The sequence below is a fragment of the Mus caroli genome, unplaced genomic scaffold, assembly GCF_978045245.1.
Source record: "Mus caroli unplaced genomic scaffold, Mus_caroli_1 scaffold_12, whole genome shotgun sequence".
Classification (NCBI taxonomy): domain Eukaryota; kingdom Metazoa; phylum Chordata; class Mammalia; order Rodentia; family Muridae; genus Mus; species Mus caroli.
In genome coordinates this window covers 19,112,501-19,131,861 of record NW_028227267.1, presented here as the reverse complement: position 1 = coordinate 19,131,861, position 19,361 = coordinate 19,112,501, and the positions used below count along the sequence as shown (strand labels likewise).

Genomic DNA, 19,361 nt, shown 5'->3' with positions numbered 1-19,361 from the left:
CTCCCCAAGTAGTGGTGCCCTCCGGGCATGGGCCTACAACCCTTCAGGAACTATGCTCGAACTCTTTGATAGTACCCTCTCCGGTGTGACAGCTTATGAGAAAGAGACGGCAGGATTTTCTCACAAGCAGGAAAATTTTAAACTTGGTTTAATGTATGTGGGTGTTTTTACCTGCGTGCAAGACTGCACCAAAAGCCGGGCGTGGTGGAGCATGCCTTTAATGCCAGCACTCGGGAGACAGAGGCAGGCGGATTTCTAAGTTTGAGGCCAGCCTGGTCTACAAAGTGAGTTCCGACTCCACCGAGCTTAGTCTCTACAGGTCAGAGTGGGGACCACGGGGGCAGACGGCTTCTGGGACAGGCAGGAGCCACAGAGCCGCTGAGGCAGCACCCTTTAGGGGCCGCAGACATCCGGCACCCTCCCAGTCGGAGGACAGTGACCTGCCCTGCAGGGAGCGCCATCTTGGCTCCGGGACTCCGCCGAGCTTAGTCTCTACAGGTCAGAGTGGGGACCACGGGGGCAGACGGCTTCTGGGACAGGCAGGAGCCACAGAGCCGCTGAGGCAGCACCCTTTTGGGGCCGCAGACTTCCGGCACCCTCCCAGCCGGAGGACAGAGACCTGCCCTGCAGAGAGCGCCATCTTGGCTCCGGGACTCCAACGAACTTAGTCTACAGGTTAGAGTGAGGACCACAGAGGCAGACAGCTTCTGGGACAGGCGGGAGCCACAGAGCCGCTGAGGCAGCACCCTTTTGGGGCCGCAGCATCCGGCACCCTCCCAGTCGGAGGACAGTGACCTGCCCTGCAGGGAGCGCCATCTTGGCTCCGGGACTCCGCCGAGCTTAGTCTCTACAGGTCAGAGTGGGGACCACGGGGGCAGACGGCTTCTGGGACAGGCGGGAGCCACAGAGCTGCTGAGGCAGCACCCTTTAGGGGCCGCAGACATCCGGCACCCTCCCAGTCGGAGGACAGTGACCTGCCCTGCAGGGAGCGCCATCTTGGCTCCGGGACTCCGCCGAACTTAGTCTGTACAGGTCAGAGTGAGGACCACAGAGGCAGACAGCTTCTGGGACAGGCGGGAGCCACAGAACCGCTGAGGCAGCACCCTTTTGGGGCCGCAGACATCCGACACCCTCCCAGCCGGAGAACAGTGACCTGCCCTGCAGGGAGCGCCATCTTGGCTCCGGGACTCCGCCGAACTTAGTCTGTACAGGTCTGCTGACAGAGGATACTCAGAATCCCCAGAAGAACAACCTCTGAACAGAGACAACTATAACAACTCCAGAGATTACCAGATGGCGAGAGGTAAAGGTAAGAATCTTACTAACAGAAACCAAGACCACTCACCATCATCAGGACCCAGCACTCCCACTTCGCCCAGTCCAGGGCACCCCAACACACCTGAAAAACTAGACCTGGATTTAAAAGCATATCTCATGATGATGGTAGAGGACATCAAGAAGGACTTTAAAGAACTACAGGAGAACATGGCTAAAGAGTTACAAGTCCTTAAAGAAAAACAGGAAAACACAACCAAACTGGTAGAAGTCCTTAAAGAGAAACAGGAAAACACATCCAATCAGATGATGGAAATGAACAAAACCATACTAGACCTAAAAAGGGAAGTAGACACAATAAAGAAAACCCAAAATGAGGCAACACTGGAGATAGAAACCCTAGGAAAGAAATCTGGAGCCATAGATGCAAGCATCAGCAACAGAATACAAGAGATGGAAGAGAGAATCTCAGGTGCAGAAGATTCCATAGAGAACATGGGCACAACAATCAAGGAAAATGGAAAATGCAAAAAGATCCTAACTCAAAACATCCAGGAAATACAGGACACAATGAGAAGACCAAACCTACGGATAATAGGAGTGGATGAGAATGAAGATTTTCAACTCAAAGGACCAGCAAACATCTTCAACAAAATTATAGAAGAAAACTTCCCAAATCTAAAGAAAGAGATGCCCATGAACATACAAGAAGCCTACAGAACTCCAAATAGGCTGGACCAGAAAAGAAATACCTCCCGACACATAATAATCAGAACAACAAATGCACTAAATAAAGATAGAATACTAAAAGCAGTAAGAGAAAAAGGCCAAGTAACATATAAAGGCAAGCCTATCAGAATTACACCAGATTTTTCACCAGAGACTATGAAAGCTAGAAGATCCTGGACAGATGTTATACAGACACTAAAAGAACACAAATTCCAGCCCAAGCTACTATACCCAGCCAAACTCTCAATTAACATAGATGGAGAAACCAAAGTATTCCACGACAAAGCCAAATTCACACATTATCTCTCCACGAATCCAGCCCTTCAAAGGATAATAACAGAAAAAAACCAATACAAGGACAGGAACCACGCCCTAGAAACAACAAGAAGGTAATCCCTCAACAAACCTAAAAGAAGACAGCCACAAGAACAGAATGCCAACTTTAACAACAAAAATAACAGGAAACAACAATTACTTTTCCTTAATATCTCTTAATATCAATGGACTCAACTCCCCGATAAAAAGACATAGACTAACAAACTGGCTACACAAACAAGACCCAACATTTTGCTGCTTACAAGAAACTCATCTCAGAGAAAAAGATAGACACTACCTCAGAATGAAAGGCTGGAAAACAATTTTCCAAGCAAATGGTCTGAAGAAACAAGCTGGAGTAGCCATTCTAATATCAGATAAGATTGACTTCCAACCCAAAGTCATCAAAAAAGACAGGGAGGGGCACTTCATACTCATCAAAGGTAAAATCCTCCAAGAGGAACTATCAATCCTGAATATCTATGCTCCAAATACAAAGGCAGCCTCATTCATTAAAGAAACTTTAGTAAATCTCAAAGCACACATTGCACCTCATACAATAATAGTGGGAGACTTCAACACACCACTTTCACCAATGGACAGATCATGGAAACAGAAACTAAACAGGGACACAGTGAAACTAACAGAAGTTATGGATCAAATGGATCTGGCAGATATCTACAGAACATTTTACCCTAAAACAAAAGGATACACCTTCTTCTCAGCACCTCATGGTACCTTCTCCAAAATTGACCACGTAATTGGGCACAAAACAGGACTCAACAGATACAAAAACATTGAAATTGTCCCATGCATCCTATCAGATCACCATGGACTAAGGCTGATCTTCAATAACAAAATAAATAATAGAAAGCCAACCTTCACGTGGAAACTGAACAACACTCTTCTCAATGATACCTTGGTCAAGGAAGGAATAAAGAAAGAAATTAAGGACTTTTTAGAGTTCAATGAAAATGAAGCCACAACATACCCAAACTTATGGGACGCAATGAAAGCATTTCTAAGAGGAAAACTCATAGCTCTGAGTGCCTCCAAAAGGAAACTAGAAAGAGCACACATTAGCAGCTTGACAACACACCTAAAAGCACTAGAACAAAAGGAAGCAAATTCATCCAAGAGGAGTAGACGGCAGGAAATAATCAAACTCAGGGGTGAAATCAACCAAGTGGAAACAAGAAAAACTATTCAAAGAATCAACCAATCAAGGAGCTGGTTCTTTGAGAAAATCAACAAGATAGATAAACCCTTAGCCAGACTCACTAGAGGGCACAGGGAAAGCATCCTAATTAACAAAATCAGAAATGAAAAAGGAGACATAACAACAGATCCTGAAGACATCCAAAACACCATCAGATCCTTCTACCAAAGGCTATACTCAACAAAACTGGAGAACCTGGATGAAATGGAGAAGTTCCTAGACAGATACCAGGTACCAAAGTTGAATCAAGATCAGGTTAATGATCTAAACAGCCCTATATCCCCCAAAGAAATAGAAGCAGTCATTAATAGTCTCCCAACCAAAAAAAGCCCAGGACCAGATGGGTTTAGTGCAGAGTTCTATCAGACCTTCAAAGAAGATCTAATCCCAGTTCTTCACAAACTATTCCACAAAATAGAAACAGAAGGTACTCTACCCAACTCATTCTATGAAGCCACAATTACTCTGATACCTAAACCACAAAAAGACCCAACAAAGATAGAAAACTTCAGACCAATATCCCTTATGAATATTGATGCAAAAATCCTCAATAAAATTCTTGCTAACCGAATCCAAGAACACATCAAAACAATCATCCATCATGACCAAGTAGGTTTCATCCCAGGGATGCAGGGATGGTTCAATATACGGAAATCCATCAACGTAATCCAGTATATAAACAAACTCAAAGACAAAAACCACATGGTCATCTCCTTAGATGCAGAAAAAGCATTTGACAAGATCCAACACCCATTCATGATAAAAGTCTTGGAAAGATCAGGAATTCAAGGCCCATACCTAAACATGATAAAAGCAATCTACAGCAAACCAGTAGCCAACATCAAAGTAAATGGTGAGAAGCTTGAAGCAATCCCTCTAAAATCAGGGACTAGACAAGGCTGTCCACTTTCTCCATACCTATTCAACATTGTACTTGAAGTCCTAGCCAGAGCAATTCGACAACAAAAGGAGATCAAAGGGATACAAATTGGAAAAGATGAAGTCAAAATATCACTTTTTGCAGATGATATGATAGTATATATAAGTGACCCTAAAAATTCCACCAGAGAACTCCTAAGCCTGATAAACAGCTTCGGTGAAGTAGCTGGATATAAAATTAACTCAAACAAATCAATGGCCTTTCTCTACACAAAGAATAAACAGGCTGAGAAAGAAATTAGGGAAACAACACCCTTCTCAATAGTCACAAATAATATAAAATATCTTGGCATGACTCTAACTAAGGAAGTGAAAGATCTGTATAATAAAAACTTCAAGTCTCTGAAGAAAGAAATTATAGAAGATCTCAGAAGATGGAAAGATCTCCCATGCTCATGGATTGGCAGGATCAACATTGTAAAAATGGCTATCTTGCCAAAAGCAATCTACAGATTCAATGCAATCCCCATCAAAATTCCAAATGAATTCTTCAACGAATTAGAAAGTGCAATCTGCAAATTCATCTGGAATAACAAAAAACCTAGGATAGCAAAAACTCTTCTCAAGGATAAAAGAACCTCTGGTGGAATCACCATGCCGGACCTAAAGCTCTACTACAGAGCAATTGTGATAAAAACTGCATGGTACTGGTATAGTGACAGACAAATAGACCAATGGAATAGAATTGAAGACCCAGAAATGAACCCACACACCTACGGTCACTTGATCTTCGACAAGGGAGCTAAAAACATCCAGTGGAAGAAAGACAGCATTTTCAACAAATGGTGCTGGCACAACTGGTTGTTAACATGTAGAAGAATGGGAATCGATCCATTCCTATCTCCTTGTACTAAGGTCAAGTCTAAGTGGATCAAGGAACTTCACATAAAACCAGAGACACTGAAACTTATAGAGGAGAAAGTGGGGAAAAGCCTTGAAGATATGGGCACAGGGGAAAAATTCCTGAATAGAACAGTAATGGCTTGTGCTGTAAGATCGAGAATTGACAAGTGGGACCTCATGAAACTACAAAGCTTCTGCAAGGCTAAAGACACCATCAATAAGACAAAAAAACCACCAACAGATTGGGAAAGGATCTTCACCTATCCTAAATCAGATAAGGGACTAATATCCAACATATATAAAGAACTCAAGAAGGTGGACTCCAGAAAGTCAAATAACCCCATTAAAAAATGGGGCTCAGAACTGAACAAAGAATTCTCGCCTGAGGAATACCGAATGGCAGAGAAACACCTGAAAAAATGTTCAACATCCATAATCATCAGGGAAATGCAAATCAAAACAACCCTGAGATTCCACCTCACACCAGTCAGAATGGCTAAGATCAAAAATTCAGGTGACAGCAGTTGCTGGCGAGGATGTGGAGAAAGAGGAACACTCCTCCATTGTTGGTGGGATTGCAAGCTTGTACAACCACTCTGGAAATCAGTCTGGCGGTTCCTCAGAAAATTGAACATAGTACTACCGGAGGATCCAGCAATACCTCTCCTGGGCATATATCCAGAAGATGTCCCAACCGGTAAAAAGGACACATGTTCCACTATGTTCATAGCAGCCCTATTTATAATAGCCAGAAGCTGGAAAGAACCCAGATGTCCCTCAACAGAGGAATGGATACAGAAATTATGGTACATTTACACAATGGAGTACTACTCAGCTATTAAAAAGAATGAATTTATGAAATTCCTAGCCAAATGGATGGACCTGGAGGGCATCATCTTGAGTGAAGTAACACAATCACAAAAGAACTCACACAATATGTATTCACTGATAAGTGGATATTAGCCCAAAACTTAGGATACCCAAGATTTAAGATACAATTTGCTAAACGCATGAAACTCAAGAAGAATGAAGACCAAAGTGTGGACACTGTGCACCTTCTCAGAATTGGGAACAAAACACCCAGGGAAGGAGTTACAGAGACAAAGTTCGTAGCGGTGATGAAAGGATGGACCATTTAGAGACTGCCGTATCCAGGGATCCATCCCATAATCAACTTCTAAACGCTGACACCATTGCATACACTAGCAAGATTTTGCTGAAAGGACCCAAATATAGCTGTCTCTTGTGAGACGATGCTGGGGCCTAGCAAACACAGGAGTGGATGTTCACAGTCAGCTATTGGATGTATCACAGGGCTCCCAATGGAGAAGCTAGAGTAAGTACCCAAGGAGCTAAAGGGATCTGCAACCCTATTGTCGGAACAACATGATGTACTAACTAGAACCCCGGAGCTCTTGTCTCTAGCTGCATATGTATCGAAAGATGGCCTAGTCAGCCATCAATGGAAAGAGAGGCCCATTGGACTTGCAAACTTTATATGCCCCAATATAGGGGAATGCCAGGGCCAAAAGAATGGGAATGGGTGGATAGGGAAGTGGGGGGGGCGCTATGGGGGACTTTTGGGATAGCATTGGAAACGTAATTGAGGAAAATATGTAATAAAAATATTAAAAAAAAAAAAAAAAAAAAAAAAAAAAAAAACAAAGTGAGTTCCAGGACAGCCAGGGCTACACACAGAAACCCTGTCTCAAAAAACAAAAACAAAAAACAAAAAAATACTGTGCACCAAAGTACACACCTTGTGCTGAGGCCAGAAGAGGGCTTCCGATTGCTTATGAGCCATCATGTGGGTTTTGGGAATTGAACCCAAGTTGTCTGGAAAACCTCTTACCAGCTGAGCTGTCCCCCGTGCCCCTGTATTCAGATTTTTTTTTAATGCCTTTAATCTGGCCAGAAATTTTAAATGCTACTGTCTTTAGCCAAATCAACGTGCCTTGTTTCTATGTTGGCATCCCTCTCGGCAGGTCAGCCTGCTTAAAGCTGTTTCTGGGGCTGGAGAGATGGCTCAGTGGTTAAGAGCACCGACTGCTCTTCCAAAGGTCCTGGGTTCAAATCTCAGCAACCACATGATGGCTCACAACCATCCGTAATGAGATCTGACACCCTCTTCTGGTGCATCTGAAGACAGCTACAGTGTACTTAGATATAATAATAAATAAATCTCTTTAAAAAAAACTATTTCTGGCTAGCCAATCTCTCTCTGTCTATCTCTCTCTTTAAGTAAATCAATAGCTTTATTTTTCTTCAATACAGAACAGAGTTATGGTAGGCCATTCTACATTTCTTCAGTGTAGAATATACAAATATACACAGGATACTATAAGAAAATCACTAGCTTTATTTTTCATCAATACACAATTAGAAAATTAGTTTGGGGCTGGTGAGATGGCTCAGTGGGTAAGAGCACCCGCTCTTCCGAAGGTCCAGAGTTCAAATCCCAGCAACCACATGGTGGCTCACAACCATCCATAATGAGATCTGACTCCCTCTTCTGGAGTGTCTGAAGACAGCTACAGTGTACTTACATATAAATAAATAAATCTAAAAAAAGAAAGAAAGAAAGGAAGGAAGGAAGGAAGGAAGAAAGAAAGAAGGAAGAAAATTAGTCTGAGAAGAGGTTTGTGATGTAAACTAGGATAAAATATATACAGGATCTGAGAAGCTCAGGATAGAAGTCCGGCTGCCTAGGGGCTCCCAGCAGAGGGGAGGCCAGGTCTTTGATGGTTTTGGAGTTCAGCTGAGGGATCTTGCTGATCTTCAGGAGTCTGCTGCTGGCATACTCTTAAACCTTCTCCATGCACCTAGCAGGAACAAGCTGGAAGAGCCCTGGAAAAGCCCTGGAAATCATTTAGGAAGGAGACTCCCAAAAGCTTAGCGCGAGCTGTAGATTACCGGGGTGGGAAAACTGTCCTCAGGTGACTGGTGCCCAGGAGTTCTGACCACAGGCTCCCACGCTTCCCATGGTACAGAAGGCTTCTGCTCTCTCCGGGGTAATTTTGGTGTCATAAGGAAGATCTCCTCTTAGTCATGCTATGGGCTGCATGCTCCTTAGGGTAGCATGGGGAACATTATTTCTGAAAACTAGCTTTAAGGTGCTAAAGCTTTAAAAACAATTTATTGGGCGGGGAGGGGGGGGAGGCCTTAGGCACTGAATGGAATGGGGCACGCCTTGATTTTCCAGGCCACTGCAGGAGAGAAGCCTCTACTTCTCTGTCTGCTGAATGGAAGAGCTACATCTGACCGTTCCAGCTGCCCCTGAGCTATGCCCAGTCCACTGTCCTACCAGCATCAGTACTCTCCTGGGGTGGGAGAGAGGAGCTCCCTGCCCTGTTAGATGCAAATCTGTTTGTGTATCTGGGTTTGGGCATAGAGTTCCAGATGTTTGGTTTGTTCCTGTCCCATCCCAATAGGTAACTAATTGTCCCAGAATCATCTGACGGCCTGCCCACCCATTTCATTTCCTGTCTTCTCTGAAGCTTACCTCCATCGTGGGAATCAATGCTTGGATCATACAGGTCTATGTCTGGAGTTATTTTCTGATGATCTTTTTGTAGATTGTTACGGCCGACTAGCAGCTCGCAACAAACGGTTCAACTGAGATGGCAGCTCGGGCTGAAAGAGAGGAACTAAACGGACAGAAGAAAGAATGGAGCCAAGTCAAACCCAATTCTGATCAAAGCTCAATTTTACTATATCAGCACGCAGTTATGAAGAAGAGGAAGGGGGGGGCGATTCCCACCAAATAGTCCTGGGGACCAGTAGCAGGGTGACCACGTGTATGGCTCCAAACAGCAAAGCGGCAGGTTCCAGCAGTGGGCGTGACAGAACAATTGAGCCAGCAAGCTCCATCCAGGTGTAAACAGTGGAACCCTTGAGGCTGGGGGAGGGGAGGCTACAGTAGATCAAATACCAAAGGTATTATTTTGTTTTTGTTTTATGAGGTAAAGCCCACTACATAGCTCAGGATATCTAAAAATTCCCTGCCTTTCCGGCTTTGCCTCTAGAGTGCCAGAGTTAGAGGCAGGTGCTGCTGTGCCCAGCTGCCTGTAGATTATTTATGCTTCTTTTGCATATATTAAGGGTCATTACCCTTGGCTTTCTTTTCACTTTTCTATCCCAGTCAAAGCATCTGAGGACGCTCAGTGCTTGACTACAGTTCTTTTCCCACTATGAACATTGAAGACTTCCTAGAAGTCTTTTAGCTTTATGGTGACTTTCATAAGAATGAGGGGATTTGTTTTGTTGTTCAGGTGTCGAGAGGAGATCTTTTTTTATGAGAAATGTGTCTGTTTGTTGTGAGTAGGCATGAAGGTGCTCAACGAGTGAGGAGGTCAAACCCACTGAGGGTCAGGCCACAGCTTCCCTGTGGCTTCCAGATGAGGCAGGCAGCAAACACCGGGCCTTAGGAAAACCTTCCCCAGGTTTTTGATTTCTTTTTGTTTAGGTGGTGAGGAAGGGTTTTGTTTTCCAAGACAGGGTTTCTATGTGACTAAGTCACTCTATAGACTGGCCTCAGACTCAGCGATGTTCCTACCTCTGCCTCCCAGGTGCTGGGATTAAAGGTGTGACCACCACAGCCTGGCTCCTACACCAGGTTTTTTGAAATGAGGGTCATATAACCCGAGCTGGCCTCAAATTTGCTACAAGGCTAAGGATGACCTTGAACTCATGATCCTCGCACTTCTACCCCCTAAGCCCTGAGATGACAGCAAAGTGCTGTGCCACTATACCTTGCTGAGTAAATGACAGTGAGGGCATGACCACTCTGAATACGGTTGGGAAGAAGGATCCAGTGGCATCTGGAAGAGTCCAGACTGAACTGGGCCATGGGAAGGGGGTTGGAGGGTGGGGAGCAGCCAGAGAGAAAGGGAAGGGGGAGTATGGGAAGGGAGGGAACAAGCAAACCAAGAGAAGAGCCAAGGACCAAAAGGGCACCTGGCCACTGAACATTTATATAGGAAGGAGAAGCAGGGAGAAGGGAGGCCAAGCTCCGGGGTGACAGAGATGTAGCAGCTGGGTGAGGCTTACTGGGAGGAGCCACAGCCACTGACTGAACCTTGTCTCTGGATTCTTTGAGACCTGACACTAAGTATGAAGTTTTAAATTCAGCTCCCTTCATTCTGATCTATGTTGCCCTTTGTTTGTTTGTTTGTTTGTTTGTTTGTTTTGGGTTTTTGAGATAAGGTTTCTCCGTGTAGCCTCGGTTATCCTGGAACTCTCTCTGGAGATCAGGCTGGCCTTGAACGCACAGAGGTCCTCCTGCCTCTGTCTCCCAAGAGCTGGGATCAAAGGCGTACGCCAGTATGTCAGGTCTCTTCCTTCCAAGGACTGTAAGTTACTGGTCTCTATTTCCTTGATCATTTTCCATGTGCTCTGGTCATTACAATGGAAAAGGAGAAAATATCCATGTGTGAGACCCCTGCCAACCTAGAGAAAACAGTAGGCCTTCTCGCCAACCAAGTGACTTGGTTCTCTGGTGCATGTCTTCTGGATGCCATGTATGTGAAGGCTGTCTCCTTCAGGTTTCTCCTGCTGTGATAAAGACCAAATGCAACTCAGAGGGGAAAGGATATATCTCAGCTTACAACTTTCAGTCACACTCCATCACTGAGGGAAGTCAGGGCAGAAACAGATGCAGCAACCATGAAGAAATCTGCTTATTAGCCTGTTTCTGTTTTGCTCAGTTTGTTTTTTATACACCTCAAGACCACCTACCCAGGGGTGGGGGCACTGCCCACAATTGCTCTGCTCTCCCACATCAATCACCAGTCAAGAAAATGACTTACAGACTTGCCTACGGGCCAATCTCATCGAGGTATTTTCTTGATTAAGATTTCCTCTTGTCAGATGACATTACCTTGTGTGACATTGACATAAGACTAGCCAGCACACTAACAATCAGATCCTAGGGCTGTGGGGCTATACCTCACTTCCTTCCATGATCAGGAGTGTGGGGTTGGGAAACACCAATTTACCAGGCTTGGTGATAGAAGGCATCAAGTTCAAATACTTGGTCCCTAGATGATAGCTCTGTTTGGGGATGTTATAGAACTTTTAGAATATGTTAGGTAGAGCCTTTAGTAGGGGAGTGGAGGGGGAACTATGATAGTTTATAGGCTTGGTGATAGAAGGCATCAAGTTCAAATACTTGGTCCCTAGATGATAGCTCTGTTTGGGGATGTTATAGAACTTTTAGAATATGTTAGGTAGAGCCTTTAGTAGGGGAGTGGAGGGGGAACTATGATAGTTTATAGATAATGTGTGGTGATTTGACTCCCCACAGACTCACATGCTTTTGTGCTTGGACCATAAGAAATCGTACTATCAGGAAGTGTGGCCTTGTTGGAGGAAGTGTGTCACAGGGGGGCGGGGGAAGTAGGTTTTGAGGTCTCATATGCTCTAGCTAAGCCCAGTATGGCACACAGTCTCCTTCTGATGCCTAAGGATCAAGATGTAGATCTATCAACTTCTCCCTTACCAGGTCTGGCTGCATGCTGCCATGCTTCCTGCCATGATGATGATAAACCTCTGAACTGTAAGTCTGCCCCAATTAAATGTTTTCTTCATAAGAGTTGCCATGGTCACGGTGTCTCTTCACAGCAATAAAACTGTAATAAAGACATAACCTCATCCTATATGATGGTTTGTATATGCTTGTTCCAGGGAGTGGTACTATTAGGAGGTGTGATCTTCTTGGAGTAGGTGTGGCCTAATTGGAGCAGATTTGTCACTGTGGGTGTGGGCTTTAAGACCCTCATCCTAGCTTCCTGGAAGCCAGTCTGCTCATAGTGGCTTTCGGATGAAGATGTAGACCTCTCAGCTCCTCCTGTGCCATGACTACCTGGATGCTGCCATGCTCCCCACCTTGATGATAATGGACTAAACCAATGAACTTGTAAGCCAACCCCACTTAAATGCTGTCATTATAAGAGTTGCCTTGGTCCGGACGTGGTGGCACATACCTTTAATCCCAGCACTCGGGAGGCAGAGGCAGGTGGATTTCTGAGTTCGAGGCCAGCTTGGTCTACAAAGTGAGTTCCAGGACAGCCAGGGCTATACAGGGAAACCCTGTCTCAAAAAAATAAATAAATAAATAAATAAATAAATAAATAAATCTTTAAAAAAAAAAAAAAAAGAGTTGCCTTGGTCATGGTGTCTGCTCACAGCAGTAAAACCCTAACTAAGACATCCTACTTCAATTTCTAATTTCTGCTTTCTATGCTGGAGAAAACTGGCCAGCTTCCTGTCCCTATGCCTTCCTTTCCATTATGGATTTCCCACGTAGAGCTGCAAACGAAACAAACTCTTCTTTCCATGTGTTGTTTATTATCAAAGTAGTTTTTGTTGTTCTCCTTGTTCTTAAAAACTTTTTTAGATTTATTTTATATCTGAGTGTTTTGCCTACATGCATGTCTGTGTACTACATACATGCCTGGTGGCTAAAGAGGTCAGAAGAGGGTGTCAGATCCCCTTGTACAGGAGCTACAGGCAGTTGTGAACCCTTGTGTAGGTGCTGGGAATCAAGCCCCAGTCCTTTGCAAGAGCAACAGGTGTGCTTAACCACTGAGCCAACTCCCTGCCCTGGTCATAGTTTTTATCATAACAGAAAAGTAACTAATTCACAGGAGTGCCAGGGACCAAATCCAGGCTCACTGGATCACTTTTTTTTTTTTTTACTCACTGAGACATCGTCATGGCTCTCCAAATATTTATGTGTTTCTGTATGTGTGTGCCAATGATGCACGCGTCAGTGCATATGAAGAGGCCAGGGGAGGTGTCAGATCCCTCAGAGTGGAATTACATACATTTGAGCTCCAGGTCTCATGATTGCACAGCAGGCCCTCTGAACCACTGAGCCATCTCTCCACCCCCTAGAAACACTAGTTTGATTTTGGTTTTTGAGACAGGGTTTCTTTGTGTAGCCTTGGCTGTCCTGGAACTCACTCTGTAGATCACCAGGAAGATCTCAAACTCACTGAGATCCACCTGCCTCTGCCTCCTGAGAGCTAGACTCCCACCACTGCCCGGCTAGGATATTTAATTTTAAAATTGCTACTCGGGCTGGTGAGATGGCTCAGTGGGTAAGAGCACCCGGCTGCTCTTCCGAAGGTCCAGAGTTCAAATCCCAGCAACCACATGGTGGCTCACAACCATCCGTAATGAGATCTGACGCCCTCTTCTGGTGTGCCTGAAGACAGCTACAGTGTACTTACATATAACCAATAGATAAATTAAAAAAAAAAAAAAACAACTTAAAATTGCTACTCAAGTTGCTGGCTTGGCTTTCATTTTACATTTACTATTTAATGGCTTTTGGCTTGAGATTAGGACAAAATTCCCAATAATTTCTCTCTTGGCACTAGCTATGATGAAATTAAAGTATCGACTAACTCTGAAAATTATTGAAAACAATCTCTGTTCTGCAGCATCAAATACTCAGCCAAGACTTGAATCAATTTCTAATTTTTTTTATTTTTATTTATTTATTTATTATTATATCTAAGTACACTGTAGCTGTCTTCAGATACACCAGAAGAGGGCATCAGATCTCATTAAAGATGACTGTGAGCCACCATGTGGTTGCTGGAATTTGAACTCAGGACCTTCGGAAGAGCAGTCAGTACTCTTAACCGCTAAGCCATCTCTCCAGCCCTTGAATCAATTTCTAAATAATGATTATCCATTCTATGAGTGGGTAACTCCCATGTTGGACGTCCATCATGTGGGTTTTGAGGCTCAAACTCAGCCTACAACACTTAACAGAAACCCACAGAGCTATCTTGACAGCCCAGGATTTCTTTATGTAAATCAACAGGCAACATTTATTCACTGGTATGTACATTTGGAAATGTCATTGATAAAAATGTTAAAATTGGATATATAGCAAAAATTGTTAAGCTACTTTATGACTTATTGTCTGTAATGTTTTGAATACCTATTTTATGTGTCCATATATATATATATATATATATATATATATGGACACACACACAAATATATATATATATATATATATATATATATATATATATTGGGGGGGGAGGTCACCTACAAATTTCTCGGGTAAAAGAGGCCATGAGCAGATGATGTTTAAGCAGTTCTGACCTAGAACTGAGTGTGTGTGTGTGTGTGTGTGTGTGTGTGTGTGTGGTGGGGGTGGTGGAATAAATGGATCCAAGGTTGGAGGAGGGTTCCATGGACATCCACAGGGGCTTGATGAGGTCTGACTCTGGAAAATGACAGTGAATTTCTTGTGTTGAGGTGTGGGTAGGTGCTTGGTAAAGATGATCATCAATAACAGGAAACAAACACCAAGGCTCAGGAGACCAATAAAGGGTCATCCGGATGGAGGTGAAAGCTGCATCTCAAAAGCACTGAATACACAAGAGAAGACAGACTTTCACCTAGGAGACAAGACATAAAAGGCAGGCTGGGAAACAGGACCAAAGAATGCTTTGAGTATGATGAGAAGCACTAAACTCACACTGTTATAGTGTGTGTGTCTGGGGGACGTGACTGTTTATTGAAGCTTAGCCTTTAACTTCTGAAACTGCCCTTGCCTCCTTAGTGCTGGGATTACAAACATGCACCACCACATATGTGAAGATTTTTCAGGAACCTGGTGTGGGGTGACGGAGGCTGGCCTTGAACTCCTGCATCTCTTACTTCCACCCCAGATGTAGATTGGACCGCCATGCCCACTTCATCACCTATGAGTCTGAGGATTCTGTGCACTATGGTTTATCTGGGAAATGGACTGGATCACACCTTCTGGAACTCCTTTTTAAAACACTGCTGCCCAGGATAGGTGATTAAATAAGGAAACAGGCCCTGGACGGCGTTGCATGTCAACTCAAGTTCTGGGAATATTCATCTCACACCGCCTGAACTTTTATCTTCCCTCTTCCATACCCATCAGAGGATAAAGGCGACTGACTCTCTGTGTGCCTGCTATTGTTGATATAAAAACAATCATCTGCTGCCCACAGATGCGCTGAGGAGTAAAGAAACTAAACCTCGTTCTGTACTTAGTAAACTCCCAGTGTTCATTCTTGCATTTTGGAGGCAGGGTCTTGAAACAGCCATAGCTCCCACCTTCCCAGTCTTGGAGAGACAGGTGTGTGCTACCATGCATTGCTTGGGTGGTTTTCTGGTTGGCTTTTGGTTTTGAGACAGGGTCTCAAGCAGCCCAGGCTAGTCAGAACTTGTGTATCTGAAGATGGCCTTGAATCCCTCATCTTCCTAAATGCTGGGATCAGAAGCTTGGGGCAACACACCTGCTCATGTGGTGCTGAAGGCTGAACCCCAGGAGTTCTGCAGGCTAGGCAAGCTCTCTGCTTACTCTCTAAGCCACAGTCCTAGTCCCTCCGGGGCATTATTATTTTGGCTGGCCTGGATCTCACCATTGGGCCCACAAGACCTCAACCTCAGGCCATTCCTCTTCTGCCTTCTGAGTTCTGGGATTACAAACATAGTCCAACATCGGGATCGGGTTATTTTAATCTTTTTTTTTTTTCAGTCCCAAGTAAAACTTGTCTTTCTCTGAAGATGCTCAATCCAAAACAGTTGGGTACCTTACGTCTCCCACTACACAGAGATGCAACTAAGCAGGGGGGGCGGGTGTAAATGCATACACTAAAGTCTAAGTAATAGTTTTTTAACCAGGAAGTAGAATTAATATTAATCACTAATATTTAGTAGGCAGTATGGGTTAGAAACTTAATGCTTTCTTTTTAGATAAACCCAAAGCCTCGACCTGGGCTAACTCATGGCAGTTTTTTACGGATAGAGTGAAAAACAAGTGGGCTAGGAAGCTATACTAAGCTTACAAAAAGAGCAGTAGACAGGTAGGGATAGCCTGACTCTGAGGCCATCCCTGTGCAAGGCTCCACCCAAATTAAGCTAGGTAGAGATAGCCACACTCAATAAGCCAGCGCTATGAATGGCTCCGCCCAAATGAGGCGAGCAAATGAGGAGGCGTAATGCTCCGCACCACTCTCAATTCACTGAAATGGCTCAGAAACTTGACTCGCCATTATCAAGGAGGCAAAACAGCCGCTACTCTAACTGAAATTGAGAGATGCCTCCTGCACCGGAAAGGACCGAGACTCGGTCCCCAGATCACCGCAGTCAAAACCTTCCGGGTCTGGTGCACAGGAAACCGCTCGCCCCGCCCCGGCCACCTTGCACTGGATGCAAGTGACCATCCGGTGGGATCGCTGCAGCGATGGGGACGGCCACAGGCGCCGGCTACTTCCAGAGGGGCAGCTTGTTCTGGTTCACAGTTATCACCGTCTCCTTCGGCTACTACACGGTAAAGCCCGCGAGCGGCTGGCAGGCGCCGCGCAAGCGCACTGGCTAGCCAGGGCTAAGCCTGGTGAACCGGTTCACCAGGCTTTCCCTGCGTGGACCTGGGCTGGAAGCGATTCTGGCCCTGCGACTCAGTGTTTAGATCTCTGGAGATGGTGGTGGCGAAGTCGGAGGCCCGTAGGGACCCCACTGCATACTTCCGTGTAGCCAGACCCTGGCCCTCACTGATCACCGCCCTAGGGCTGGGCTACTTCGCGGTAGGCATAGGGAGTGCTGGGGGCGTGCTGGCAGCTCTGGCCCTTGTGTGAGCGAAGGGTGTTGGTGGGGGGTGGGGGTGGGGTGGACAATTCTGCGCACGAAGGGCAGTTGCCTGGGTTACTGGTGTACACGGAAGTTCGGTGGGTTCTGAGGGATTTCTATTTAATGGTCCTTGCGCCCTATTCCACGATCATTGAAGTTTAACCAAGTTTTATCCTTTCGGGAAGAGAGAAGTGAAATTAGTACATTGCAGTAGACCTAACAACTCAGTATAAGAATCGAAGCAGAGTGCTTGAATAAGTTTGAATTGCTTGCAAAATTGGGATAAACCTAATGGATGGGTAGAGTTTATATTGGTAAGAAGGAAGGAAAAGGATATAACTGGACATAGGTGTGGAAGAAGACAGGTGCACTGAGGAAGACTGGTTCTTTCCATCTGAGGAAGATTTTGTTTTAAGAATAATGGGAAAGATGCTAGAAAGTACTTTGGGCTCAACTGATATAAATACGAAGAAATGCTGTTTAGATATCCCAGGAGACCCCGGGATTGTCATGTCTACAGTGTTATTGGGGTCAAGGGTCATCACCCCTAACCTAATTTCATCATAGGCAGAGGCATGCATTGAGACTTTTCAGAAACTACCAGACAGACGGAGAAGATGGTAATCCAGCTACAGAAACCTTGCACAAACAAGCAGTTGCAATCACAACTTCAGAAAGCTGCTTTTACTTGCTTTCCACCCCTATGCTGAAGACATCCCTAGTTATAAGGGTATAAAAAGCGAAAGAGAAGTGGCTCTAAATCGAATAGTAGATTGGCTCAAGCTGTAATTTCTGCAGTCTAGCCACGGCACATAAATTATTTTAAAAAAAATAGTTAATAACTTCTATAAAATAGTGTTTTGCTGATACCCATTAAGAGAAATAGTCACCCAATACAGTGACTCTGTAAGCGTATCTCCTCTGCCTAAGTCTCACAATTAAGCGGCTTTGAGAACATGACAGTTGGGAAGGGGAGGACTGTGTGACTTGTTGAGTTTCTTTGGTGTATAGCTTTTGTACAATCAATACTGTTTCATAGCTGCTTTCATAATAACCATTTCCTGAAGATGTTCTGTGCCTGTGGTTCTCTTGCAGTGGGTTGTCTTCTGGCCTCAGAGCATCCCTTATCAGAGCCTTGGGCCCCTGGGTCCCTTCACGAAGTATTTGGTGGACCACTACCACACCTTCCTACGGAATGGGTAAGGAAAGCTGTTCTGGGCAGGCACAGCAGCTCCAGTGTTTGGTACCAGGAAGGCCTGCAGTTCCTTTTAGATAGCCAACAGTGATGCTAGTTTGCCATCAGGTGCCTTTATCTTTAAAGTTTCTGTGTTAAAATAGATTAGCAAATAACTATCACCCTAAACTGAAAAAAAGAAAAACTTTTTTTTTTTCCTTTTCTGGTTTCAGGTATTGGCTTGCTTGGCTAATTCATGTGGGAGAGTCCTTGTATGCCTTGGTTTTATGCAAGTAAGTCTTCGTAATAGGAACTTACCGCTTTTATCTTGATATCTGATGTAAGTCATGAGTAGCCATGTCTAAATAATTCATGCACTTTTAGGCTGAGAGCCTGCTCCACTGCAGTCTGAATCCCTCTACCTAACACTGAGCCTGGGACAGACGCATTCATTAAATGTTTGATGAGTGAATGCAGTGTCTTGTGTTGCCGGTTAATGATTTAGTTATTTAACTGGGATACTTTTTGCTGTGTTTCAAAAGTTCTGCCTAATCAACTGGAACCAAGAGTCTGTGTTCCAGTCTGCAAAAGAACTGAGTTACTCCTCTAGGCCGGTGATTGTTCAATCCAATGTCAAAACAGAATCACATGGGGAGCTGTTTCAAAAATACACATGCCTGGTTTCCAGACCCAGAGATTGTGATCTGACAGGCCCTGCTTCAGATACCGGTATATGTTTTCTCTTAAAGCTCCTCAAACAGTTCTGTGGGTCAATGTAAATTAAAAGTCCCCAAACTTATGAGATCCTCATAGATTGTACCTCTGAATTATACATAAAAGTAAAAGTAGAATACAGTTGTCCCCGGAACCAACATTAAAATTCTATTGTTTAAATTTGCTGTCTTTCAGGCGTAAAGGAATCACAGACCCCCAGGCCCAGCTCCTCTGGTTCCTGCAGACTTTTCTGTTTGGTGTAGCCTCTCTCTCCATCCTGCTTGCTTACAGATCAAAGCGCCAAAAACACAATTAAAAAAAAGAGAGCAAGTTTCTCTCCACCTCTTCAAGCCCTCCTTTCAGGGGCCCCTGGGTACCATGATGGCCTCCCTGTCTTCTAGGCAGTGTCTGTCGAAGAACCTGCCTGAGACCCTCTAGTTACTATTATTTTGGTGCTCTGACTAACCTTGGATAGACCTTTCTTGTTTAAGAAAGAAACAAGAAAAACCCTGCCCTTCCAGC

The 19,361-nt window shown here is 44.5% G+C and overlaps 2 protein-coding genes across 4 annotated transcripts in view; one reads left to right on the top strand and one right to left on the bottom strand.

Moving 5' to 3' along the window:
* The window catches only part of LOC110288523 (uncharacterized), a 57,681-nt gene that overhangs the window by 16,585 nt on the left and 21,735 nt on the right, over window positions 1-19,361 (bottom strand). For both annotated transcript variants that reach the window (XM_085828430.1, XM_085828431.1), the window contains exon 2: window positions 8,823-8,967. The gene's annotated coding sequence lies outside the window, so the exon portion shown is untranslated. The remainder of the gene's footprint in view (window positions 1-8,822; window positions 8,968-19,361) is intronic.
* The window catches only part of Tmem254 (transmembrane protein 254), a 3,480-nt gene continuing 410 nt past the window's right edge, over window positions 16,292-19,361 (top strand). The window contains exons 1-4 of one of the 2 annotated variants that reach the window (XM_021181762.2): window positions 16,292-16,655; window positions 18,047-18,150; window positions 18,359-18,418; window positions 19,035-19,361. The exon at window positions 19,035-19,361 is cut by the window's right edge and continues 410 nt beyond it. In XM_021181762.2, coding sequence (XP_021037421.1) covers window positions 16,569-16,655; window positions 18,047-18,150; window positions 18,359-18,418; window positions 19,035-19,155 — 372 coding nt within the window. In that variant the 5' untranslated portion in view covers window positions 16,292-16,568 and the 3' untranslated portion in view covers window positions 19,156-19,361. Of the gene's footprint in view, window positions 16,656-16,685; window positions 16,909-18,046; window positions 18,151-18,358; window positions 18,419-19,034 lie in introns of those variants that run through there. The other variant, XM_021181761.3, reaches the window with a different exon arrangement.